The sequence below is a fragment of the Kwoniella shivajii genome, chromosome 1 (genome assembly GCF_035658355.1).
Source record: "Kwoniella shivajii chromosome 1, complete sequence".
NCBI classification, from domain to species: Eukaryota; Fungi; Basidiomycota; class Tremellomycetes; order Tremellales; family Cryptococcaceae; genus Kwoniella; species Kwoniella shivajii.
Genome location: NC_085908.1, coordinates 1663619 through 1688315, shown reverse-complemented (window position 1 = coordinate 1688315; position 24697 = coordinate 1663619). Strand labels below are relative to the sequence as shown.

The following is a 24697-nucleotide window of genomic DNA, read 5'->3' as shown; positions in this document are numbered from 1 at the left end:
ATTCGAACGGTATGACGCTCTGACTTTTTTTGTGCTGTAAATCGACGAATGTGGCACAGAGGAATGGCATATCTTTATCGGCGCAGTCAAAACGTTCTTACAGGTTATCGATGCTACTGTATACAACAGATATTCAGGCATACTATCCTAAAGTAACAGTGAAGCCATTCTACCATTTGTCAGAAGCGAAATTATCAAATAGCGTGACCCATTTGCCGCGTCGTATCGGTCTGGCGAAGTATTTGTAGCTGTCCGCGAACCGACCCTGACCTTGCTTTACTTCGATTTCTGTGGAATGCTCAAGGCACAAAGAGTTGATCTTGCCCTGCCAAGAGAAAGAGAGCTTTGAGAAATGGGGCTCATAAGATTCGTGTAAGCTTTCTGCATTGAATTGGGATAATATCATCTTGCCCAAAGAGCGGTCGTCAAGCCGTGAAGCTAGCTTCAGAGTTATCCAAAATCGATGAGGTCCAGGACTAGCAGCTTCTGATATCCTCTGTCTGACCATGTCCATATATTCTACCCTGACATCATATTTGTGACAGAGCTTGAGGATTGAGCAAACATCTTCGAAGGACTGAGAAGGCATCATCGGAATTGGTGTGATCAATAGTCCCAAAAAGCCTTCGAGTACCTTTGAATCCACTTTCATGTCGATGGCTTTGTTGTCCATACCTTGCTTATTGCATTGGGCATCTGGCTCGACTTCGTTTCCGGAAGGTTCAGGCAGCTCCAGCATCTCCTGAAATACGACACTAGCACTATCGCAGCCTCAGTGACCTTTACATCGTGAGAGGCTAAGGAGCTTTATACTTACTTGCATTCTAGGAGAGTTTCCCTTTTTAGTCTGAACATGATCCCGTCGGATGAAGTGAAAGCGACATCTCCCTTGCAAAGTTTAGGGTGAAGTTGAGGCGATGAGTTCTTCTCGCCATCTGTTTCGAGATTTGACATGGTTTCCAGTGGGTTTTCAAACAAGTGAAGGCAAGTGATAATCATGTCATAAAAGAATCGGATACTCGAGTAGAGCACTAATATGCGGGAGAGAATTGTCAGGGGAGACGAACTGGATGCGTACTGTGAATACATTTGACAGACCTGCTGACCATATCCGGCTATCAAGCATTTTCTTAGCAGAAGGGTTAAGCTTGTGGTCATGTCTCATGATGCCTTGAAAGATGCCAGACTTTGCGAAAGTCCTCTCCTTAGCACAGGCCTAGAACAAGGCAAGATCGCTCAGTTTCTTACCCATATGGAGAAACTTCTATAAATCAGACAAAGCAGTGAAACATGGTCAGCTTCCATGTGATATATCATTGCTTGTATGGTATATGACCACATTGAACAAAGGCCTTTCAAGTTTCGTCTGATCTCAAAATACAAGGAATTCCTGCGTGACATGTATAGCCGGCGAGCAATGCTGAGCACTAACACCGAAACTAAACCGCTGAGTATTAAACTGCAGATAATGGATACATTTACATCTTACATACGAAAGGAGAAGCTGTATGCTGGTTTACCACCTGGTGGGCATTACAACAGATAACTTCAGCAAGAACTTTGGTATCGGTCTTACTGCAAATGGACCTACCGCGTGGTTTCGAACTTGTCACAGATTATCGTCCAGTCCTGAGGATTGAAGGTGAAACCAGGCTCTTCCGTGGGCTCTGTCACATAGTCTTTGCATAGATTTCCTTTTTTGGAAATACGTTGTACACATACATTTCTGGGAACCGTAACTTTTTCCTCCTTGACAGCTAAGTTATAAAGTCTTCCCTGCCATGCCCACGAAAGCTTGGAGATGCGAGTTTGGAAACCCGCACAGTACTGTACGAGTAAGCGATACCTCCAGAGTCGGCACCTCTGATGAAATCGATCTTTGTCATTTTTCTCAGCGCCATGGCACAAAGTTTGGCATCATTCATATCTGATGCTAGATTGAGTAACTCCCATTGCCGACCTTCGCTTTCCCCTTGCAATCTTTGCCGAACAAGTTGGGTATGTTCTTGGATACAGTCGAACTTGTTGCAGAGATACAAGAGCTTGGCCGTTTCTGTAAATGACGTTGGTGGAAGTAAAGGGATCTTTGCGCCTAAGAAGGAGAGAAAATACCCAGTGAGCTCGGCGCTGGCATCTATTTCGAAGCTTCTACCATGCTTTATTGTCGTTGAGCATTTTATGTCCTTCCCATCGATATCCCAAGCAGGCTGGGGAAGGGCAAGGAGGTCCTGAAACACTTTGCTGTGTGAGCAAAATCGTCTCAGCTTGCGTGTTCTAGGCGGTAGCACGTGAGGTGTTGTTAGCTATTCTCACTCACCTGCCTCGAGCTAGTCTCTTACAGTCTTCTGCGAAATGCGTCTTATCGTTAGCGACGATCACTATGTCGCCTTCAGTGAATGAAGGGTGATATTCAGGACTGGAGTCCGCTTCGATTGTGTGAACGGTCGAATCTTCCATTCTGATATATTACGCTGAGAAAGCACAAGCTGAAGTGATAACGCAGTTGAGATTACTTTCTATTGGGAACTTTATCAGACCACTACTTGTATGTACGAACACAGCAATACCAGTGAACGATAACACATCTGATGATGATATGATATTGTCTCGCATAGTGGTTGTGATCTTTTACCGGTGCAGAACGTATCAGAACAAGCTTCGTCCTAGTAGGTCAGAAGGTTTTAGCTTAGTTTGCCTTGTCAGAAGGGCGTGTGAATGCACATTTTACAACCACCATACGTGTTCCAAGATAACGGACTGCTTAGGCTAACTTCCATCCTCATCCGAGTTGGTTGGCGGGTTAATTCTTATCTCCACTAACGAAATCATCCCATACAACACAACTTCCAAGGTCGGAACGTCCGCCGTGCTCACCGCAAGGCCCAATTTCAACAAGTGCATCCCTATCGTCGACATGGAGAGATAGAACTGCGCCCGTCGGGTGCGGTGCTGTTCGGAGCTGATTCTTGGCGTCTCGCCAATGCGAGGTATGTATTCTTCAGATGCAGAAACCCGTGTACGATTTCTGACCTCAACGATCTGTACTTAAATGTTCTCAGACATGTTCCATTTACCTGAACCCAAATATTCGACTGCAAGACGCGCAAGGAGTGAAGAGAGCTCGCCCATCGAAATTTACTGTAGTGCCACCGTCGTAAACTTGTTATTGAACTAGATTAACGTATCAATCCCTCAAGCACCTGTAAGGACAATACGGGTATTTACAAAGGTCCCCGCGACTGGAGGTTTTGGCATTATATGGACCAGCTTCCGATTTCTGGGCAGGCTACTATATTCCGTGTAACTTATTGACATCTGTACCGCATTTGTCTGCCACCAAAAATGGGAATGAAATCGGAGTATCCTGCCTAGAGGAGAGGGATTTCAGAGAGAAATTTAATGCTTGTACTCAGCAAAGCAGACGAAGTAGCGGAATGTAATTTTAGGTATCAAACCCTTCAATAACTTGTACGAGTATATATGGTCTGGTTTTGCGAACAATGAAAGTGCCTTGTATCAGCATGATTAAAGCTAGAACTGAGCTCCGGCTCGGCATAAATGGAGCGGCTCATGGTGCGATATATATGCCTCACGCTCTCAAAACCCATAGGATGCAAAAGCTTGCATGTAGGGCTTCAATGACAACTCTTCGGGAACGATAAAAATATACCCAAGCAGAGGAAAACATGACTGGGGAGCAGTCTCTAATTCCGTTGTCTCTTCGGGGAATATTTTACCAGCTGTTGTCACGTCAAAAGCATCTCAGCACCCCATCAAGGGTGAGTTGCTCAGCAAAAGGACTTACGACTCGAGCTCGAATTGTTTGCAAACGGCCGACCAATCGGCTTTGAAAGTCAATGCCGCCTCCACGAACGGTTTGATAACCCAGCCCATATAAGGTCTGCCTTTCTTCGAAGTACACTCACAATACACTCTTCTTTCGATTGTCACTTGATTCTGCTCTGTCGTTATCTCATAAAGTCGGGCCCGCCACGCACAGGACAAGTCGGAAATTGCTGGCTTTTCAGAACCGAAATACCAGCGATGCAGATCGCTTCTGGGGAAGCCTTCTCTGAACTCATCAATCTTCATCTTCCTAAGAGCGATGCCTCCCAGTTTCTTGTCATTCATCTTGGATGCAAGAGCCAAAAGTTCCCAGGTATAGCCATCACTCGTCGCCTCAAGGCGCTGTCGCACCAATGAAATATGATGTTCGGTACATTGATATTCATCGCACAAAAGGAGGAGTTTCGTGGTATCGGCAAACGATGTTGGTAGGAGTAAAGGAATTTCCATTCCTAGAAACGTAAGGAAGATGCCTAACAAGGTGGACTCTGCATCGACCTCGAGAGTCTTGCCTTTCTCGAAGAGCGAAGGACAAGTGACGGCAACCTGTGTGTCTGTGGTCGCGGGTTGAGGGAGGTCAAGAAGATCTTGAAAGAGTTTACTATGCGATGCAGCCCGTCCACATAAGTACCCGTTGGACCGAACCACACTTATTTATGAGTTACTCACCTCCCTCTTGCAAGCCTGGAGCATTTCCCTGCAAAATGGGTTTTGTCTTTTGCAATGATCAAGATGTCACATTCCTCGTTCATCGTGAATGCAGGATGAAATTCAGGCTTCATGGCATCCTCCAGGATGTCATCGTTTGAGTTGGTCATAGCGGATAGTATGTTAAGGAAGGTAAGAAGCCAAAAAGACAAGTTTTTGAGGAATCGTGGGCGATGAGAGAGAGAAAAGTGAAAACCTAGCAGGGGGTGGAAGATATAGTACACTCAAGAGCAGACTTTACCCAGATGCGTACAAGCTAGTTACCGGCACTGAAACGAGACATATACCCCATGATGACTTGACAGTTGACAGCAGATCTCGAACCAAACTCTGATACGTCAGTGCTTGATCCACCTTAAACCTTGTTCTTGGTCTCATAGGCCGCTTTAAATCCTATTGTAAAGAAGCGTCTACTTTAATTTGGAGATGGGAGATCCTTGAACGGCATCAACCATAGCTGCAATGATCAACTGTGTCATCGGCAATGAAGACGAATGAAAGAGCAAGGGAAAGATGAAAGGGAATCACAGAAGAAGGAGATAACATGTCTTTGGGATTTGACAGAACACTTACACTCCTCGGCGAGCCAAATTGATATCTGTCGCCGTACTCAAGCGCTGTCATGCCACACCCTCTGATACGTACATCTGAGTTCAATCGAAATGCGCACCCCAGTCTATAAGTGCCTCATGCGAGTATAGTTGAGCATATAGCGAATGAAGACAATGAGGACCATCGAGATATGCTGCGTACGACGACAACTCAATGCTCAAAGACCAAGGAATGCAGAGGTTCCGGGATCTCTCGAAGGTAACTTTGTCGGCATTCTGCGGTGCCTTACGTCACGGTGACGTCCATCATCATTTACCGGTCTTTGGGTCGTCGAAAAGGAATGCAATGACGTCCTCCTTCCAAACCAATTCAGAAATCCTCATCAGGACAGCTGCGACAGTCAGAATGGGTTATCGTTGGTCTTGGTGCACCATTTCCTCCCACCCCTGTTGAAATCCCTCCTTGTGTAACGATGAGCGATACCTACACACAAGATGATCCGCGTTTGCGACCCGTCCCCCTGGAGAAATACCCGTGGAAAGCTCTTCCCCTTTCTACGTCCAAAGCCGATGTAGTCAAAGTATCAATCATACCTACAACGACTCTCACTGCGCCAGTCAAGGTATTTTCAGCTTTCGAGAAAGGGGACAAGAAGGAAGATTCCCCCTGTTGGAGTTTCCTGATCGAGAAGGGTGACAAAGCTATTCTTTGGGATATGGGGTTGAGAGAGGTGAGTTCATGTAACCTCACGGATGGGATCAGGGCCATCTCACTTCTTACTGACTACAATTCTTAGGATCCGCAAAATGCTCCAAAGTGAGCGTGTTGGTCCAAAATGTTTCTTGCCCCGTCTGACCCGCTATTGAATTCAGAAAGATAGTCGATGGTCCCCTTAAGGAGTTCATACCTCATCCTGGGCCTGGACCAATACCTCGACTGAAAGAACAGGGATTCGACGTTGAAAAGCTGAAGTTGGTGGTATTCAGTCATCAGCATTTCGATCGTGAGTATATCACTTCCTGGACATTTGGGGATCATCCATATGCTTACTATTCATGGTACAGATTAGTATGTTGTTTCATATATATGAGGAGTTACAACTTAACCTGTCTATAGCGGCGATCTAGATACTCTCCCTTCTCCTGCTCCTTCCATCCTTCTTGGACCTGGATCACTGGAATCAATGCACCCCGGATTTCCCGAAGACGTCAACTCCGCTTGGCCTTCTGCTTGGCTCAAGAAATATCACTTTTTGGAACTACCAGAAGGCGATACCCAAGGAAGATGGTCAGGTGAAATCGCAAACTTAGCGCCCAAATCCGGCGAAGCAGCGGAGAGGAAGTGGGAGAAAGTAGGATGCTTTGATAGAGGAGTAGATTGGTTTGGGGATGGAAGTTTGTGGTTCCTTGATGCGCCAGGAGTAAGTACCCCTAGTCTGAGCTCCAGCCTTTGATAGAAACTGACAGACGAACATAGCATTGTCCAGGTCATATAATGGCACTTTGTCGAGTCACTGCTGGACCTGATACTTGTATGTCCAGAATGACCCATATCTACTAGTGTGTGTGTCACTGACTGCCTCGGATCTCTCTCAGACATACTCTTGGGTGGAGATGCTTCCCACCACCAAGCCCTCTACTTACCAGTACCTACCGATACAGAAGATCAGAGATCTCCCATTCCAGTATTGGACGGAAAACCTCAACTAGCTATTGATCCACCGTTAGCAACGTACGTAACTGGGCAAATGACCCGAATGAGTAAGGAGGATAATGTGATGGTCGTTCTCGCTCACGAAGGCCAGGTGAATGGGATTGTAGATCTATTTCCAGGTGATCTAGGTCTGTGGAAGACAAAAGGATGGAAAGAGACAAAGGAGAAGGAGGTGATGGAAGCTGCGAGGAAAAGAGAAGCTAAAAGTTCGAGTTAGATTCCGATTGATATACTGGTCGAGAATCCATTGCATGGGTGTCACAAAATGCATGGAGATATATCGAGTGAAGAATCGCAAAAAGGGGAAGCGGCTATCCGGGTTCGATTACGGCCCTGTGATGAATAGGAAGGTGAATCAGTATTCATGCGATAGACTGACTGAGCATATCAGAGATCATAGGATTATACTTCAAGATGATTCGCGACTCACTACAGATTTCAACTAGGAGGCATGAACAATGATGCTACACTCGCCCAGTCCTGAGTCATCTTGAACGAAGCGGCATCATGATGCGTCGAAGTTGGATTCATCGGCATCTCCTCGCGTTTGCATTTGAGTGTATATCCAACACTTTTTGGTGGCACTGAAATATTTTTGAGTGAGGGGGGATGAAGCGTAAGGCGAAGAAGATGAGTTTGCCACGACAGAGGTAACTTCTCTACCGCACTCCAAAAAGTGACCTTATTCCACTTGCCCGGGAGTCTTGCAATTTGAGGACGAAGGAAGTCATCGTTGGTCATCTTCCTTAGAGCTTCTCTAGCCATGACAAGATCGTTACGATCCGCTGACCAGATAAGAAGAGCCCATTGACCGCCTTCGATCGCGGCGCTTATTATCGCTTTTCGAGATAAGCCCTTGAGCCGTGGAGCGATGTCAAACATCTCGCAGAATTCGTATAATGATAGTGCGTCTGAAAAGGGGAGTGAGGGTAATGTCGCCTTCATAGAGTATAATAGCTCGAAGAAGATCTCCAGAACATTCGAGCTGAAGGCGAGATCGATAGGCACAGAGGAAAGCCCGATGCGTTTGTTGCCAGTAGGACAGCTAGGTTGAGGGAGCTCAAGCATGTTGTCGAAGACGGGACTGATAATCAGGCGTAAGCTACAATCGGAACATTGTTATTGGGTTTTCACTGACCTGATATCGGCGAGGCGCTGGGAATCGACTCTGAATATTGTTCCTTCATCAGACCGAAGTCGCAAATCCCCATAACGATGGAAAGCATGAATTTTGTTCATCTTCTAGCCAAAGTCACCTTCACAAATTTCTTGATGGTGACGGATCTGTTTGATATTTGGAGGTGACTTTGTGCTTCATTAGCCAAGAAACGAATTAGCAGATAGCAAGAAAGAAATCAAAGACAATGATCACACAAATTTTCGTTGTAGTATGTTTCGGAAGGGAAATTAGCCAGGAAACGGTCCATGCGTCCAAGTGGTTTTAGATTGCATCATGCTTCACCTGGCTAGGTGATGGGAAACTTGAGGCCAAATATATGATGCTTGGGAATACTGCGATAGCGACTGTGGACGAAGATGAAGTTATAAAATATACAAATCTGGGGCATGTGGATGTCTTATGAGACAACTTGGCAAATGCATCGAAATGTCACTCAATTGCCTGCCACCTGCAAACACCATGACCAGTGCCGATATTCACATATTAATTCATTTAGGAAACTACGGTATACAGTCACTACTGATTCGTCAAAGTAGAAAAGCAAAGAGTATTTGGGCTGATAAATGTCGAGGTATTCCGGGGATAGAATGTATACAGGTTTCTCGGTTGACTGGATGTACGTGTCTGAAAAGCTTCAGAATACAAAATCAGTTCTGACACCCTAGTAGTATCAGAAAAGAAACCTACTAATGCTGTCTATCTTTTAGGTATAAAGGATTCCGCGACCTGCTGCCAGTTGCATGATACTCGTAAAGCATTGGCATTTGTGAGCGAATATCCTCTATATGCTTCTACGCGTTCTGGCTTCAATGTGAGTTCTAAGAGGTTCATTTGCCAATTATCTGGTAATCTTTTCATCATCTCCCAAAACCCGACGCTTTTCCACACATAAGAAGGATCGTCAGACCTTTCGATAGGAAGCCGGGGATTGAGAAAACGAGAATCTGTCATGATTTGCAAAGCTATCTTGACCATATGATGGTCATTTCTTTCAGCTGACCATATCAATAAACACCATTGACCACCTTTTTTCGCTCTATGAGTTAGACTTTTTTTCACCAAACTATAGACAGGTGAGGAAATGTCAAATTTATCGCAAAACTCGAAAAGACGGAGGGTATCGTAGAAGTAGAGTTTGGGAGGTTGGGGATTCATCACAGTAATCATCTCCATGAAGGCCTCGAGTACTCTCGACGATGTATCGACTTCTAAAGGTCGACGAAGATCGATTTTCCTCTTCTCTCCTAAAATACCACCGGCTGCCCCGATCTCAATCATGCTTTTGAAAACATGGCTGATAGATAAGAACAGAGTCAGCGAGTCAACTACGGCGAAGCAAAAGGTATCCTTACCTAACATCGGAGAGACGCTTAGAGTCAACTTTGAAAATTATGCCTTCATTTGAGAGAAGGGCAAGATCCCCATATCGATGAAAAGCGTGCAATTGATCTTTGATACCATAAGTTACGGACTCTTTGCTGCTCATAATGATTAATTATGGAGAATGTGTAGCATAAGTGATCAAGGCGAAACTCGGAGAGAACGCAGAGAGAAGAGAGAATAGACAAAAGAAAGAAAAGAGAGAAGGAAGAAGAAGAAGAGGAAGAAAAAAGGGTAAAGTAAGGAAGATTGATGTTTGTGATTAGATGGTACATTCAGGGTTGTGAGAGTGGGGATCAAGCAAGGGTCCTTTCCGCGATATATATGGTAGTCAAGTGTCGTCAATCTTCTTTGATCTAAGTCTCATTTATCTAGCGGGTTGAATCGATCCGCCACGATCTTCCAGTTCTCTGTAATCGCGAACTCAACGTTATCTTGCCGATCGGGCAGAAGAAAGCTGAGTTCCAGTATCTGATCTTGCCAAGTTCTAGGTAATTTTCTGATCCCTTATCAGAATCGTATACTCTTGATTTCGCATGCGATCGGATCGAAGAATTGAGGTTTGAGAAAGGTATTGGTTGTCATCCTTTCAGGAATTTTTTCAGCGATTGTGATATCCTTTCGCTGACTGGCCCATATAAGGATAATCCACGGGTTGCCGAGATCCCTTGTCTGCGAGAGCGAGGCGTGGACCAGGTTGACGATCCTGCTATTGACGTGATATTTGCGGCAAGATTCGAGGAATGTAAGAGCTTCTTTCCAGCTCATTTCAGGCACATGAGGTGTCGAGACGCTAATCAGGTTTATAAAGATGTCGATAATCGCATTCAGAAAAGGTAAGACGATATCGTTCGCATCTGAAGGTCTCTTTCTCTTGGATCCAATTGGTACGTTGATCTCTTCGTCTGCCAGGAAGAGAGCAAAGACTGGACTGAGGTAATCGATCGTCAGGATTGGATTGTTACATGGACACTGGCCCTTCACCAACCTGATGTCTTTCAAGCGATTACCATCTATTCTGAAGATGATCCCGTCTTTTGATGTCAAGTGGACATCTCCATATCGATGAAAGAGATGGAATTTTGCTTGTCTGTCTAGTGTCGCTGGAGGAGAATCGCAATTTTTGACTTTAACCATGTTGCGTGCCATTGGGTTGTACCGGGAAAGGGGAGTAATATCAAGATGAAGATATGATCAGGTCTCGGCGAGTGTGAGGTGACAAGAAGCCGAAAAGCGAACAGAAACAAGATCAGAAAGTAGAACGAATAAAGCGAGGAAAGGATGTCAGCGATGCGGTTTCACCTTTAGTACGAAGCTGACATGTCCGCATGATTGTTTTGACGATACTTATGACGCAATCATTTGCGCTTTGAAATTTGTGGATTTCACCGGTATACTACTATGGAATCTGACTGCTCATGTCTGACCTTTTTGTTGTACATCAGTAAGAGTATGGATGGGTATGTATCTGCATGTGTACATGGTGTGCGATTTGATAACCGCTTTTAAGGATGTTTCAAAGTGTTCGAGATGATCTAAGTTCGCTCTCCTCGTGGTTCTTTATAAAAGTGTCAGCTTTCGCGCCAAATCCCCCGTTGCGAGTGGAAATACGGTACAAGAGGAATAAAAAGGAAAGACTTACGCGACCACGCAACGTTCAAAATCAAAGAATCGTAACCACGTCCATTCATGACCTTGATAGCTTCTTCTCCAGACTTCTTCTCTTCGAAACTGACAAATGCCAATCCTTTACTTTGTCTAGTCTCCCTATCCCTAACGACTGAAACTCTGGCGATTCTACCGAATTTGGAGAATAAATCTCGGACATCATCTTCTTCTGCGTCAACAGATAACGAGGTGATTCGAAGTGTTGGTAAATCATCTCTCGATCTGAACATTGATTCTCCTGCTCCACCACCAGCACGTTGTCCTCTAGATGTCCAATCCGTCAGTTAGCAGTTTTCGCTCCGCAAAGCAGTTCTTGTCAACTGAGATCGAGAATATTGGAACTCACGGAGGTACGTATTTACCACCTGCAGACCCAGCTCCTTTAGGTGCCAATCCACTGGCAGCAGCAGCAGCTTCCTCTTCTTCATCTGCACCATCAGTGTTCATGTTATCAATAACGGCCAATTGTTCTTTATAAGGACATTTAGCAGTGAAATGACCACCTTGACAAAGTCGACAAACGACTGCTTTTCCACCGGAAGGTTTAGCGGCGACAGGATCGGTAGCTTCTGGCTCAGCCTGTGGGTCTCAATGATCAGCTGGATCCGTCGCGATTGTGAGATGAAAGGCGAGAGCATATGACTCACCTTGCTGACGGGTGCAACTCTGAAATGCAAGTTTTCTCCAATGATTGTAGTCTTTCTATCAGGTCCAGAAGCCTTTCCCTTATCCAAGCCGAACCTATTTGACGTAGGAAGGTAAACACCCTGCGATTGGTTTCACGTGCACCAGATATACTATTACTCACTTTGCCCATCCTTTCCTCTCAGCAACTGTGTGTGACACGATAGCGGTTTGCACTCTTCTCCTCACTCGTCTAGTTACTTTGACTTTTCTATCTTGCTCATCTAATTTCCAGCTGACTATTGTGGTGACACCGTTAGCGTCGGTAGTTTCCGTTGTTGGGGGTAATTCATCGGCTACCAATGAAGGAAGTATGTCAGTCTTCATAGCCTGTACAGCACACTTCCGCCTTTACTCACCTTCGATATCATCTTCCGCCCAGTTTGTGTTTCTACAGAAATCAAATTATATCAGTTTTGGCGATCTTCAGAGTGCATTTTTGTCCATCAAGCGTTCAGACTTCTGTAATGTGAAGATTCAATACTTACGGCTTGACTGATGCCATTTTGTAATGTGTTCTTAGTGATAGAAGATAAGTCAGGTATGCAGATTCTTCTGAACAATATCTATTTTGATGAATATGCTTTATTGTCTGTTCATATTCACCTCGAACAACTTTGAACATTCAACTTCTTGAGAAATCTAAAGTGGCAACAATGCATGCATGGGACTGCTAATCCCGCGGAAAATCACCAATGTGGCACTTTGTGGCGTGAACGAATGTACAGAAGATAAATTGATTTCAGTGTATCGAGATCAGATCATGAGCCTTACTCGTATAATTATCACCCGGTACTTCAGTAGATGAAGGAGCGGGGACATGAACAGAATGACCAGAGGTGGACAAACCTCACAGCGATACAAGGATGGTCTGTGCTACATACTCTCTAACATGAGCTGACGAGATATCCCATTCACCATTGACACTGCGCACCGTACCCCCCGATCCTCATCATGTTCACACCACATGCGGAGCTTATCACGCGTCGAGTAGGCCAAACCAGCGGTCATCTTCCTTGACGACGGGTATAAAAAGTGTATTTCAAGCTGAGCAAAGTAATCCGATAACCCTATGACACGGAAATCAATTGATATCATCGTTCTCTTCATATTTAACCACGATTTTCCCGCCATATATCCTACAGAAACATAATCTTTCACGTTATAGCACAATGCCTCGTCAGGTCACGAAGACTAACCCCTCCTCGAAGCCTTATAATCGTTCTTCTTCTACCGAGGAGATCGACATTAAGCTCCAGCTAGACCAAAAAGAAACAACCAAGAAACCTAAAACCCAAAGAGAAAATATTGGTAATCGGAAATGGACTCCCGATGAACTCATTCAACTTTTCGAGTACGTCTCAAAGCATGGAACCTCATTAGGTAAGAACGGATGGGAGAATGCTGTTCCAGGTAGAACTGCTAATCAGAGTTATCAAGCTTGGCTGTGAGTCAGTTTATCGCATTGGTCAATCATACAATTAAAGCTGACGTGAGATCTGGATAAGCCAAACTTTGACCCCATTTATCAAGAAATCAATCGCAGGAAAAGCTTAGCTTGATTGATTCTGGATTAGAAGAAAGTTTTCATTGAAACTGGTCAGGAGAGCAGTCAGAGACGATGATTACATGTACATGCATTCACTGAATATCTTTGATTTTTAACATTGTTATTTGCGTAATATGCCAACCTCTCTCCCAAAATTCTGTATCCACGTTTCACCCTCCTAATGTGCGATGTCTGATACTTTCTGCTTTTCCAAGACTACCTCTTTCTCAATCCGTTTCGGATCGAATTTACTCGCAATTCCACTCCAGCTGTCTTTGAGAAAGATCCCAGTTCGAAGGGTTTCGCGTCTTCCTTCACTTACTTCTCCGGTCTCCATGAGAAGGTCGAGTAATTCAAGGCGATATGCTAGAGTAAGACGACTGATATAGGTTCGAGATTTAGTGAGGCTTGATTCGGTGGCGATGAGAGATTGGGATTCGTATAGGTAGGTTCGTAGGTGGTCTGTGTCCAGCTCCTTCAAGGCAGCTCTCGCCATTTCCACGTCATCGCGTTTAGAAGCGATAACCAGTAACTCCAATGGTTGATCTTTGGCAGCTTCCATTAGAGCATATCGAGCTTTGTCAACCAAGATATCGCAAATGGCAAAATCGGTGTAGGTAACGAGTGATTGTGCTCTAGGAATGGTGATAATTGGAATGAAAGGATCGCAAACGCTAGCGAGATCTAGAAAGAGGGATATGTTGAAGATGGGTATCCAAGATGAATCGTTTCATCATCATCTGATTGACCTTCTGGTCGAGGATTTCCAAGTAAGCCATCAAAGAACTGACTATTACAATGGACCGTCAGCATCGCATCACGTTGGGATCCATGTGGAATAGATTTACCTGGTTCTGGTTAGATGGTATCTACTTGCACGGAATTTAACATAGTCATTGGAAATGATGACGATATCATCATTGGGATCATTGTGAACGGGATGGCATTTCAGATCAAGATCAACGGAGATCTCGTTCTTTTCGGATCCACCGTCCGAAGACTGATCAGACATGTCCAAGATGAGGTGTGAATGGCTTTGATATGTGTTTGTATTACTACTGGCAACTCACAGAAAGATGAGGAGAAAGTAGAAACGATTGAAAAGGTAAATATCTGATTGTAAAGTTGAAAAGTTATATCGCCGCACTGAAGTACTGCGCCCTGCCAATTGGCAGAGGGGAGGGTCCAAGCACCATCCAACTTCCTTATCGTTGATCGAGGAGTAGTCACGACACATTAAACGATGAAGAAGGATGTCGTTCAGTGAGGGGAAAGTATGATGCATGCAGGCTATCTGATTGGTTATATCGTCTGCAAGTCATATCTCCTGCATACGTATCATTCATCCTCGGTAACTTCCCTCTGCATGATATCACTAACACCGCTAATTGATTCTTTCATGTAAAACGACTGGGATCGAAAGTTTGCGCTATTGTCGTCCAATCATCCGTGAAGAAGAATCCAGGTCTCAGAGCTATTTGACGATGTTCTCGTACTTCACCTGGTACCATGATGCGGGACAAGAGTTCAAGGTGAAAAGAGGGGCGAAGTCGTGAGAAGTAATTCTGTAGCGCTTTGATGCCTTCATGAGTACTGAGATGGGATAATTTCAGAAAAGATTGAACGTGAGCGGAAGTGATTTTTGCGAGTGCAAACCGAGCAAGACTGAAATCGTTTCTTTCTGAGGCAATTACAAAGAGCTCGAGAGGCTGGCTGGAACCGGCATCATGGAGAGATTTGCGAACGTATGGTTGTAGTTCATCGGATAAAGTGAATTCAACCATTTCTAGTAAATCTCTAGCTTGGTGGATGACGAGTCGAGGGGAATAGGGTTCGGATACACTTGTGAGATCCAAGAAAATGGATATGATAGTTGAGGGGAAATCGAGGTGGATCGGTTCCACTTGACTTGGTTCTTGACCTGCAGCGTCTTTATCCGATGGAGGAGGAACACTAAGAAGATCTCTGAAGAACTGACTATGACGCAAGATAAAGCCAAAATAAGTTGGAAAGAACAGAAGAATTGTGAGCATGTTACTCACCTTGCTCGAACAAGAAGACGTTGACTAGCTTTAAACCTGATGTTATCATTGGAAATGATGATTATCTTGTGACCAGGGTCATTGTGAAATTTATGGTCGATAAACTTTACTCTTTTCTTTGGAGGCGGAGGAGAAGTGTCTTCATCACTCTGATCCGATTGTTCAGACTGATCTGGAGGTGTTGTATGGTTGATCGCCTCTGTGGTAGACATGACTCGTTAACGTGTGGACACGACTCGTCAGTAGAATGATATGAATGCACATTTGAGAAAAGATGTCAAAAATTTGCAGATGTGTAGGGGTTAGTGGGTCAGTGCACGAGATTTCAAGTCCAATCTGAAACACCAGCACTGGTCGGGCATGCCCGGTGAACGTGGATCTCCTTGATCGTTTGACCTCCTGGTGCTGTGGTCTTTGGCTTTTGGGACGCTCGAATGTTATCCTGCACGTATTCGTCAAGGATAGACGTCGGCGTCAATTGGCATCCAAAACTTTTGTCACCGAGTTATTTATTATTTCAACAAGATGAATTTTATTGACATGATTTGGGTATGGAAAACAACTTTCCCATATCTCGTCTCCGCTATTGACAGTCGACCAGGAACCTCTCTCTGTCGACCATTTTAGTCATAGGGTTGCTCTACTACATATGTCGATGAGCGGACACTATAGCTTCGGTAGAGTCACGCAGAGAGAGCTTGGACGGCAAATGAACAATTTTCTATATGATCGAATGGAGAAAATATACGCCTCACAACAATCCACACGCCTTTTCACATCGGAAACAACACAACCCTAGGACCTTTTCAGGCTGTGACGAACGGATAGTTCCCGCGAAGGTACGACGGGGTAAGTATTTGACCCTTTCATTGAACTTCCCCTTAACAAGGAAATTTCCTTATCCTGATGACAAGATCCTTTTCAGTGGAGCAAAACTACGCTTTCACGGTCGACCAGACCGAAATGCGACACGATGGCCCCGATTCATTTCTGATGTCTGTCGAATGAACGGAACGGTGCCGAGATGTGATGATACGAGCTTATTTTTTGATTCCTTCCTCACCCATTTTATTGTTCCTGGGACAGGACAGAGAAATACGTACGCCTCGAATGGAACGATCTCAGATTGATTTTCTCGGTATATGTGATGCGGCATGATACGGTATGTACGATACAAATAACTTCTCTAGTGAGGGAAGAAGGTTGAGGGAAGATGGGAACGGGCAAATGTCCATTCAATATCCGGTACCTCGAACACAAATAGTCGTTCCCCCTTTCTTCATAACGTTATGAGAACTACAAAAGAAAAGGAAAGTGATCGATCGACGGACGTCAGGAGGAAAACGCGTCTCGAGAACGTGGTGGAGGGAATGAAGATATAAATGAGGAATTCAGGGGTGCCAATGTATATGTGAGAAACCCTATCTGAGACACATGGAGAGCGAAAAGAGCTAAATAAGATTTTTGCCTTTGACAAACTAATCTCGTTTTTTTGTTCCTCCATTTCCCGATACCTCATTTTGTGAACCAATCGTTCCGTTTTGGTTTCACAGGACGTTAGGCAATTGTCCCGTCATAGGTCGATTATACCCTGACCAAGGTTCCAGTTCTTCATGTCGATAGCATGTAAGATGATGTACATGCGAGCCGCGTAATTTGCTTTGTCTCGTTCCTGTTGCAAGCAGAGCATAGTATGCTATGTTTGGGTCCCACGAAAAGACCGTCGTAGTCGCGAAGACCCAGGCTCTGGAGATTGTGAACAAGTGATCCCATCTCGTGCTCTGAGGCTTGTCTGTCGCCAACGCCTTGGCAATTTGTCATCGCACAATTTTCAGGTCGGCTGGATTGTAACGCCACATCAATAGGTTTGCATAGCTTGCTGTCTTTTATCCCGATGAGATTTCCACGCACACCTTCAGGACTACCATCATCAAAACTCGTCACCTCCCTGCGCATTGGAGGCTAGACTCAGGTGTTCAACTGACTAGCTGATGGGGTGGATGATGAATTCGATCAGTATGAATACTGACGATACTAATATACCATACTTTTGAGGTGTTGCTTCGTAATTTGTTGGAGCGTTCCGATGCGTAGTTAGTGGGTATGAATGGTTTTACCTCGTATTGTGTGCACTAAAAATCCTTCGCGTCGGACGTTATGAAATTGCGATGATATCCTTGGTTCCTGAACCTTGTTTTAAACATTACTACGCGGAGAGGGGGTATGATTCAGTAATTGAAATCTTCAGAACAATTCAACAGGATAGCCCGACAGTTACAGTAAATGATACTACATATGTGACGAAACATCATCCCTGTTGTCCTGCTGCATTGATCGTCATCACCTCCCGTGGTTTCACATCAAGACTGCATAGTCATTCATAGTGCAATACCAAGAGGTTCCTGATACACTCAGCGCTTTTCAGTGGCATGCGTTCCAAGACATCTCTAATCAAGGTTTCGACGGAGCGAGCTCGTTGAAGGTGTTACCTATATCAAACGAGAGCAGGGGATCGTGCCACGGTACGATAAAGCCAGGACACAAAGCGTTTATTCCAGGTCCCAATGTTGTAGTGTGCATTTTTTTTGGGTCCGTTGACGTTGACGTCGACGTTATGAGTGACGGCAGAACGCCCCTTCATATCGTTCGACGATAGAGAAAGAAATAGACCCATTAACATTTCGAGGTGTATTTTCCCTGGGTTATTCAAATGAAAAAAGGTTCAAAAGGTGATTCGGGCACCGGACAGTCTAAATGAACAAAAAAGATTTGATTTCATCAGTTGGTATATTCATTCGAATGGTCCGGTGAACAGGTGACCGTACCGCTAGTGAGGATGGATGAATGATAGATTGGAACCTCAAAAAACCTCACTCCGCAACTTTCCCAAAGTTTCCCTCTGGTGAAATGACCTAAACAACAACTTTAAAATCTCCGAAATCGAAACAATCTCTTTTTTATACTACCCGTTCCAGGGACACGTAAAGCCCCCCTTTATCTCAAGCTAGATATAGATTCGAGCTCATGTATACTCGTACTTCTAGAGAAAAACTTTGCTGGTACTGCGCGTTAACCCATAATGAAGGAGCCGTAAGGCTCAACGAGAATGATGATTTCACCATTCCCTGGATTTCAACGTTATGTTAGTTCCCATTATCCCATTACCTCATACCACAAAAAGCTTGATGATTATTTTTCGGAAAGATAGCAAAGTCTCTTCGAGTGGGTGTCGAATTGATTTCGTTTGGGTGGCAAAACTCACATCCCATTTTGCAAGGAATAAAGTTGAGAGGAATGTTATGATTATGAAAAATGAAACTTTGTATTTTGATCGCAAAGTGTATATCCCATTGACACGTCGGCACTAGTCACCATTGTGGATTCAGTCGATTTCCTTCATTTTCAGCGCCAGAATAGAGATCGATGACTGTTCCAACCCAACAACAGGACAAAAAGAGAAAATCGTAAAAGGATAACCTTCAAGCTGCGGGGCCCGTGTGATAAGAACAAAAAGGACAGTCAAAATCAAAGTGATATAGTAAAATCCTTTATTGTTCCAAACCGTTAAGGATCTTTCACATACACAAGAAAGCCAAGTGCACGGTTTACTCAGCCTTTATCGTAATACAACGGTTGACAGTCCCTTCCTAAAATTGGACAGGATTGTCGTATGTTAGCAAGATATCCTTTGTTCCCTTTCCGTTCCCCTTCGTCCCAAACAATTGTCCTTCTTCCCCTGACACAGCATTACACAGTCACACAGTCAAAACACATCAGGTCCATCACCGAAGATCAATTAGTAGGCCCCTCATTTGACCGAATCCTTCACACCGAGCGCAACTTAGATTCACTATCTTCTGTTAGGTCAATAAATTCTAGATCAAGATTACGAAAGGGGTGTGACGACAAAGACTATCACAAAGAATAGGCTTATTGTTCAAAGAAAGGGTGATCACACAATTTGAAAGTAGAATAGATCTACTGTCTTCCATAACCAGTACTACTGCAGTGTAAAGAACAAGTTATATACAATCGTAAGTAATCTGTTTCGTATTACTTCTTTTGTTCAATCACTTTCGCGAATGCCCTTCCAAAATATCCATCAATCCGCAAACCGAGAACCATACGTCTATTGTTGAAAAAGAAGTTTGGAAAGGAAGTTTAGTTGATTGATCTTTGATCTTCTTGTCTCATCCCTCAGATTATCCACAACGTCAATCGATACTACTCCTTTGGTCCATTTACTCCTTCTCACAAATTCCCTTTCCCTCACACGAGTCTCCATAATTAGGTTGCAATACATCGAGGATAATAAACCCCTTTTGCCTTGCTCTTCCCTTGTGCATGCGCCCATCCAACTACTAGAAAGTCCATCATCATATCAATCGTACCTTCGCACAGTCACACATACAACGCCACTGAGAAAAAGTCAAACGGAATAATCTTAAAACCAATTTCAACACATTGTCGATAAGGCGTATATATAGTCCAACCGCAATTCCAACTTACTCATAAACAAATACACCTGAATCAGTTGTAAGATCATCCATCGGTATATACCCCTCCGTTTTCGTTTGATCCGTGATTCTCGTTATCTCCATATCCATAATTCGGTTGTCAGGCAACATACAGTATCAACGCCACACATCACAGACATACACAACAATAGAAAAACACATCTTTCGTTACAATCAAGATCCGAAACATCGCACACACCGCATCACTCACCGCTTCCATCAATTGATTGAGTCAACGTCAAGGCACGATCTCAGAGTTACATATACAACTTGGATCTCCAACATTGGACAGCAAACAAAGACGCTCAAAGTTCTGTTTCAGGGGTCTAAGGACAGTCAATTCCCATACAATCAAATACACAGGATAGAAAATCAGAGATCCGAATTATATCGTGGAACGGATCATCACGAAACATTACCCTCACTACCGGTCTATTGCTACGCACAGGACAGGCTGTATCTGTGTTAGCTTGAATCTCATTCATCAATTCACTAAAGGGAGAAATCTCGGACACTGCCAAGGGAAGAATCGAAGGGTTCGAAGGAAGTTCTCTGAAACAATCTTCCATTCCAACGGGCTCACTTCTACATCAGCACACGCCGATCAATCATCAAATTGTCTAATCAGTTAATCAACCAAACCGACGAGAAATATTTGGCATTGATCATCAAATACGATCGACGGACCATCACACCAACTAAATTCCCTTTTTCAGTAGCGTGATACCCCCATTTTCGACTGCGATAAGTGCGATCTTACCGGGTGCTAAAGCAACTCCAACTTCCCAATCAATCGTTCTTGCCCCTTTCAACCTCGAGAACCTGTCTCAAATCAGAACCCCTCTTTCACCTTTTATTCGATCACCATCACAAAGCGATACCCGCAAAACATCGTGTGACCGTATATCACCAATACGCAAGTTGAACTATATATATATATCGACCTTTCCTCAATTTACTCGCTACTTCCACTTCTCCATTTCATTCAACTTCGTGACATCTACTTATATTCGAATCGATTCGACTCGATTCGTGCTAATTCACCCCCTTGGAACATTCATACACTTGTCCATCGAGGTTAGCTCAAATTCTCAAACAGTAAACTCTTCCAAAATCGAGACTGCGTTGTTATCAAAAAACGGGTTCAATTAGATCTTTTTCCGGGAGCTGGGTCATATAGTGATACTAGTTTAGCAACAGGTGATATAGTGATACTAGTTTAGCAACAGGTGAGTCAATGTCTGTTCAAGTCCAAGTCACCTGCCGTGAAAAATTGTGAAATACTCGAATGCCTCGACGCTCTCATATAAGATTCAATTCAACATTGGCTGTTTACGCGGCTTGAACGAATTTAGCGTTTGTTATGGAACTATGTCTTACCTTCGCGCAAGTGGAGGGCGATGCGGGTGAATGTAGTGCATCAATGTTACACGTCACTTGGTCGTGTACTTTTGTTGTTGTTATTTTGCCACTCCCATCAGATCAAATCAAATCAAATCACTTCGACGTCCCCTTTTATTATCCTGTTCAATTCATTATCTCGTCATCTCGCTATCAGCTCTCAAACTACCTACATCTGTCATACACACACACACCATCCCAATCAGTTTAAACTCGCTGACTTTTGTAACTGACTCATCATGTTTGTGTCAAACAGGTTATCAGAAGCTGTCTCTGACAATATCCATCTTCTTCCCGCTTCGTGGATTCCTCTTGGATTTGATTATCAATACGCAGAGACCTCACTCGTGCTTTAACCTCTCAAGACAGAGAGGAGAGATTCTTATCCCCGATATAGGACTGTTCTTCTCTCGAAGTTTCAAGCCTACATACTCTGGATCTACATTGTCGCACCGTCATCGGCTTCCGCTGATTGCGCCCCCATGAAGCAGTATTGAGCTTGTTGACATCGTCGAAAAGGTATATAACACGCATCGAATTTGCCACCAGATTTTTTTCAAATAAACACGTATTCAATAACAGCTGGTTTAACCATTGAGTATCATCCAACCAACTGCATCGAGCTATCGATAATATCACCTCTTCCTTCCTGATGTGTCACGATTTCCGATCTTCTTTTCCTTCTTCCTCGTCACCATTTACGCTTCTCTCAACCCCTCCGACGTTACACTTTGACCAACGTTCGATCAACGACGGATCGGTGAGTGATCAAGAGACAATACTGGATTCCCCTACCGATTCTCTTTTCCACGGAATACCACCCGAACGAATCTTCAGCTCAGTCACTCAGGAAAACCCACGTTCAAAATCACCTAGAAAAGGTGGTAAGCGAACTACTTCGTCAAACATTATCTCTCCCCCTTCTTCCCCAATAATACTACCAGTAAGGAAAAAGATCAAGATGGATATGAATATGGCAAAAGCAGGATCGATGGCGGCGGCATCAGCCTTTCAAACCCCGTTAGCTACGTATGTAGGTAAGTCGCTCCCTTTCTTTTTCCGTTCAATTCGTACGTATGGCTGATCACGTCTTTTCAGCTCAAATGGTGGTATGGCTTTGGTACGGTGAATTCTCACCATCTCCGCAACTTCCTCCTTCATCACCACTTTCGAGCTCCCCAATACCGAACGACCCATTCGATGTAGCGCATGCCTCCTCTTCCCGAATATCAACATTGATGGTACAACCATCACCGCAATTCAGCAAATTCGTTTCTCGCATGCTCACTCTTACATCTGTATCTCATAGTGTGACTATCGTCGCCCTATTATATGTTTACCGCCTGAAAATGAGGAATACCTTCTTCTCCACACCGGGCAGTGAACAAAGACCGTTCATAGCTGGATTGATGTTGGGCAATAAGTATTTAGACGATAATACATATACGAACGCAACGTGGGCAGAATTAGCGGGGATGTCTTTACCAGATATTAACGTGAGTGTTGTTCTTCGAGATATTACTTCATCTCCTCTTATGCTGAAATCTGACTCAACGCAGAAAATGGAATCTGAATTCCTTGGTGGATTGAATTATCAGCTCGGTGTACCAGTGGAGGAGTATCAAAGATGGAAGAACTTACTGGATGGGTTCATGACCTCTCGAGCTCCATCTAGTGCTCTCGGACGACACATCCGTCGAGTTTCCGCTGGAAAATCACCTCTCAGTACCACGACAATCAACACTCCCACCTTGTTTGACCCTATACCATCGATGTATCGCGCTCGATCCGCTTCTCCGCCTAGGATACAACCGCCACATCACAGTGCTGGTTATGCTTTCCCTCCCGGATGCGAACATGCCAGGAAAAGGTCTGCAGTCGACGCTTCGATGCATGATCCTGAATCCTCGGCTGCGATATACGAATCACTACGCATGCCATCTCGCAAAGCGGGCTTCACCCAACCACTTCAATCGACACAGCATCTTCAACCCACCCTCTCCGTTGTCAGTGCGAGACCAGCCACTGCTGAACAAGCCTTCGGGACGTCATCATCAAATCGATCAAGTTCTCTCAGTAGACAACAAGGCAGGTTAGTCCCTCAGAAAAGCGGTACGTACGGAAGGAGAGGATCAGTTGGACATACACTTCCTACATCTGTGGGCTTGATGTCTCAGCAGCCTTCCCCCGATACAGGAGATGTACCCATGTTCTCCTCTATACCGGCCGAGTGGAATGGAGGGAGAGCACTATTAGCCCCTTACGAGAATCAAGCTCAACTACAACATGTACCACCGGAGGTGAGCATTTCTATTCTCAGAGCATATGTGTTTATAGACAGCCGCTAACACTCACTTCTAATAGCATATGATGTTTTACTCTCTTGCTGCTGCACCTCATCCCGGAGCAGATGGAGCACCACGCAAGGCCATCTTACGATATCAAGAACCCCAATCATTCCCCTACTCGTATCAAAATCCCCCTTACGCTTCTACCGCTTATCCTGTCCCTCCATCAGCGACCACTCCGTCATACCTGTACGAGGATGTGACCATGTACGATGCCAACAACAGTCCTCAGACCGCTTACCCTACCAACGCATATCAGTACCCTCCAATACCTATTGCACATCCTGGACAGTCTGTGCACTCCTATGGACCAGGCATGTACGATACTTATCAAATGCCCGTTGCCTGGTCACCTACACACGCCTTTCCTGAACCAGCGCAATTCGCCAACGCTGGTCCACCAGGATTCAGTTATATCCCGAGTGAAGCTACATGGAAGAATCCTTCGCTTTATGGATCACATAATCCAGCAATGATCGGCCTGGGTCTCAACACCAACATCAGTACAACTTCTACTCCTGGTATGGGATCAAATGGGCAAACTTCACACGACTACAATGGAGCTGGATATCATACGCCAGCAGGAATGGCAATAACACCCGTCAACGAAAGAATGCTCAACCAGTGGGGATCAAGGAGTGAATGGTCGAGCCCCATGTTTCCAAGATATGGATAGACGTCATATTTCATTTATAACTTTTAAAACTTCATAATTTCATCGAACAATCACGACACAATTCATAGTGTATAATTTTGATCAACATTCTCTTCCTATCTTCTTCTACTGGAATTGAGAACCTCTTAACTTATAGTTGATATCAACATGAGAGGTGATTGATAAGATCAGGACGTAAGATGTTCGTCTCGAACCCTCGATTTCCTCGCATTAGAACGTAACGTATCAATTTCCACTTCAATCAATCAATACAAGCATTTTTCCCTCTTATTTTGTACGCATATGATACACGAAAACTCATGATATTAAACGAACATTAGATGTATCCAAGTATCAATCATGCATGCAGGTCGTTTTCTAATGATATGCAGCGAATCGTCGCGAAACCTGATCATGAGACGCGCAATGCTCGATTATCGCCTTTCCCTATTCC

The 24697-nt window shown here is 44.3% G+C and overlaps 11 protein-coding genes across 11 annotated transcripts; 3 read left to right on the top strand and 8 right to left on the bottom strand.

Annotated features, from left to right (window-relative positions):
• Positions 1-169: 169 nt before the first annotated feature.
• Positions 170-954, bottom strand: IL334_000647 (uncharacterized protein; the record flags this gene model as incomplete). The annotated part of the gene is made up of 2 exons (XM_062932413.1): positions 170-761; positions 818-954. The coding sequence occupies 2 exons, from the start codon at positions 952-954 to the stop codon at positions 170-172; spliced, it is 729 nt and encodes a 242-aa protein (XP_062788464.1).
• Positions 955-1757: 803 nt separating this feature from the next.
• On the bottom strand, positions 1758-2457 carry IL334_000646 (uncharacterized protein; the record flags this gene model as incomplete). The annotated part of the gene is made up of 2 exons (XM_062932412.1): positions 1758-2241; positions 2318-2457. 2 exons carry the CDS (start codon positions 2455-2457, stop codon positions 1758-1760), a joined length of 624 nt encoding a protein of 207 aa, XP_062788463.1.
• Positions 2458-5578: 3121 nt separating this feature from the next.
• On the top strand, positions 5579-7036 carry IL334_000645 (uncharacterized protein; the record flags this gene model as incomplete). The annotated part of the gene is made up of 6 exons (XM_062932411.1): positions 5579-5836; positions 5903-5922; positions 5979-6109; positions 6234-6526; positions 6583-6637; positions 6702-7036. The coding sequence occupies 6 exons, from the start codon at positions 5579-5581 to the stop codon at positions 7034-7036; spliced, it is 1092 nt and encodes a 363-aa protein (XP_062788462.1).
• A 221-nt stretch (positions 7037-7257) lies between these two features.
• On the bottom strand, positions 7258-8058 carry IL334_000644 (uncharacterized protein; the record flags this gene model as incomplete). Its single annotated transcript, XM_062932410.1, has 2 exons — positions 7258-7903; positions 7958-8058. 2 exons carry the CDS (start codon positions 8056-8058, stop codon positions 7258-7260), a joined length of 747 nt encoding a protein of 248 aa, XP_062788461.1.
• Positions 8059-8695: 637 nt separating this feature from the next.
• IL334_000643 (uncharacterized protein) lies at positions 8696-9485 on the bottom strand (the record flags this gene model as incomplete). Its single annotated transcript, XM_062932409.1, has 2 exons — positions 8696-9293; positions 9352-9485. 2 exons carry the CDS (start codon positions 9483-9485, stop codon positions 8696-8698), a joined length of 732 nt encoding a protein of 243 aa, XP_062788460.1.
• A 404-nt stretch (positions 9486-9889) lies between these two features.
• Positions 9890-10516, bottom strand: IL334_000642 (uncharacterized protein; the record flags this gene model as incomplete). The annotated part of the gene is made up of 1 exon (XM_062932408.1): positions 9890-10516. One exon carries the CDS (start codon positions 10514-10516, stop codon positions 9890-9892), a length of 627 nt encoding a protein of 208 aa, XP_062788459.1.
• Positions 10517-10914: 398 nt separating this feature from the next.
• Positions 10915-12236, bottom strand: IL334_000641 (uncharacterized protein; the record flags this gene model as incomplete). Its single annotated transcript, XM_062932407.1, has 7 exons — positions 10915-10937; positions 11022-11311; positions 11394-11626; positions 11695-11788; positions 11856-12027; positions 12091-12122; positions 12220-12236. The coding sequence occupies 7 exons, from the start codon at positions 12234-12236 to the stop codon at positions 10915-10917; spliced, it is 861 nt and encodes a 286-aa protein (XP_062788458.1).
• Positions 12237-12903: 667 nt separating this feature from the next.
• IL334_000640 (uncharacterized protein) lies at positions 12904-13288 on the top strand (the record flags this gene model as incomplete). Its single annotated transcript, XM_062932406.1, has 2 exons — positions 12904-13178; positions 13240-13288. 2 exons carry the CDS (start codon positions 12904-12906, stop codon positions 13286-13288), a joined length of 324 nt encoding a protein of 107 aa, XP_062788457.1.
• Positions 13289-13458: 170 nt separating this feature from the next.
• On the bottom strand, positions 13459-14292 carry IL334_000639 (uncharacterized protein; the record flags this gene model as incomplete). Its single annotated transcript, XM_062932405.1, has 3 exons — positions 13459-13964; positions 14030-14070; positions 14129-14292. The coding sequence occupies 3 exons, from the start codon at positions 14290-14292 to the stop codon at positions 13459-13461; spliced, it is 711 nt and encodes a 236-aa protein (XP_062788456.1).
• Positions 14293-14677: 385 nt separating this feature from the next.
• Positions 14678-15534, bottom strand: IL334_000638 (uncharacterized protein; the record flags this gene model as incomplete). The annotated part of the gene is made up of 2 exons (XM_062932404.1): positions 14678-15257; positions 15323-15534. 2 exons carry the CDS (start codon positions 15532-15534, stop codon positions 14678-14680), a joined length of 792 nt encoding a protein of 263 aa, XP_062788455.1.
• Positions 15535-21892: 6358 nt separating this feature from the next.
• Positions 21893-24264, top strand: IL334_000637 (uncharacterized protein; the record flags this gene model as incomplete). Its single annotated transcript, XM_062932403.1, has 4 exons — positions 21893-22277; positions 22339-22736; positions 22800-23540; positions 23605-24264. 4 exons carry the CDS (start codon positions 21893-21895, stop codon positions 24262-24264), a joined length of 2184 nt encoding a protein of 727 aa, XP_062788454.1.
• Between the last annotated feature and the right edge of the window lie 433 nt (positions 24265-24697).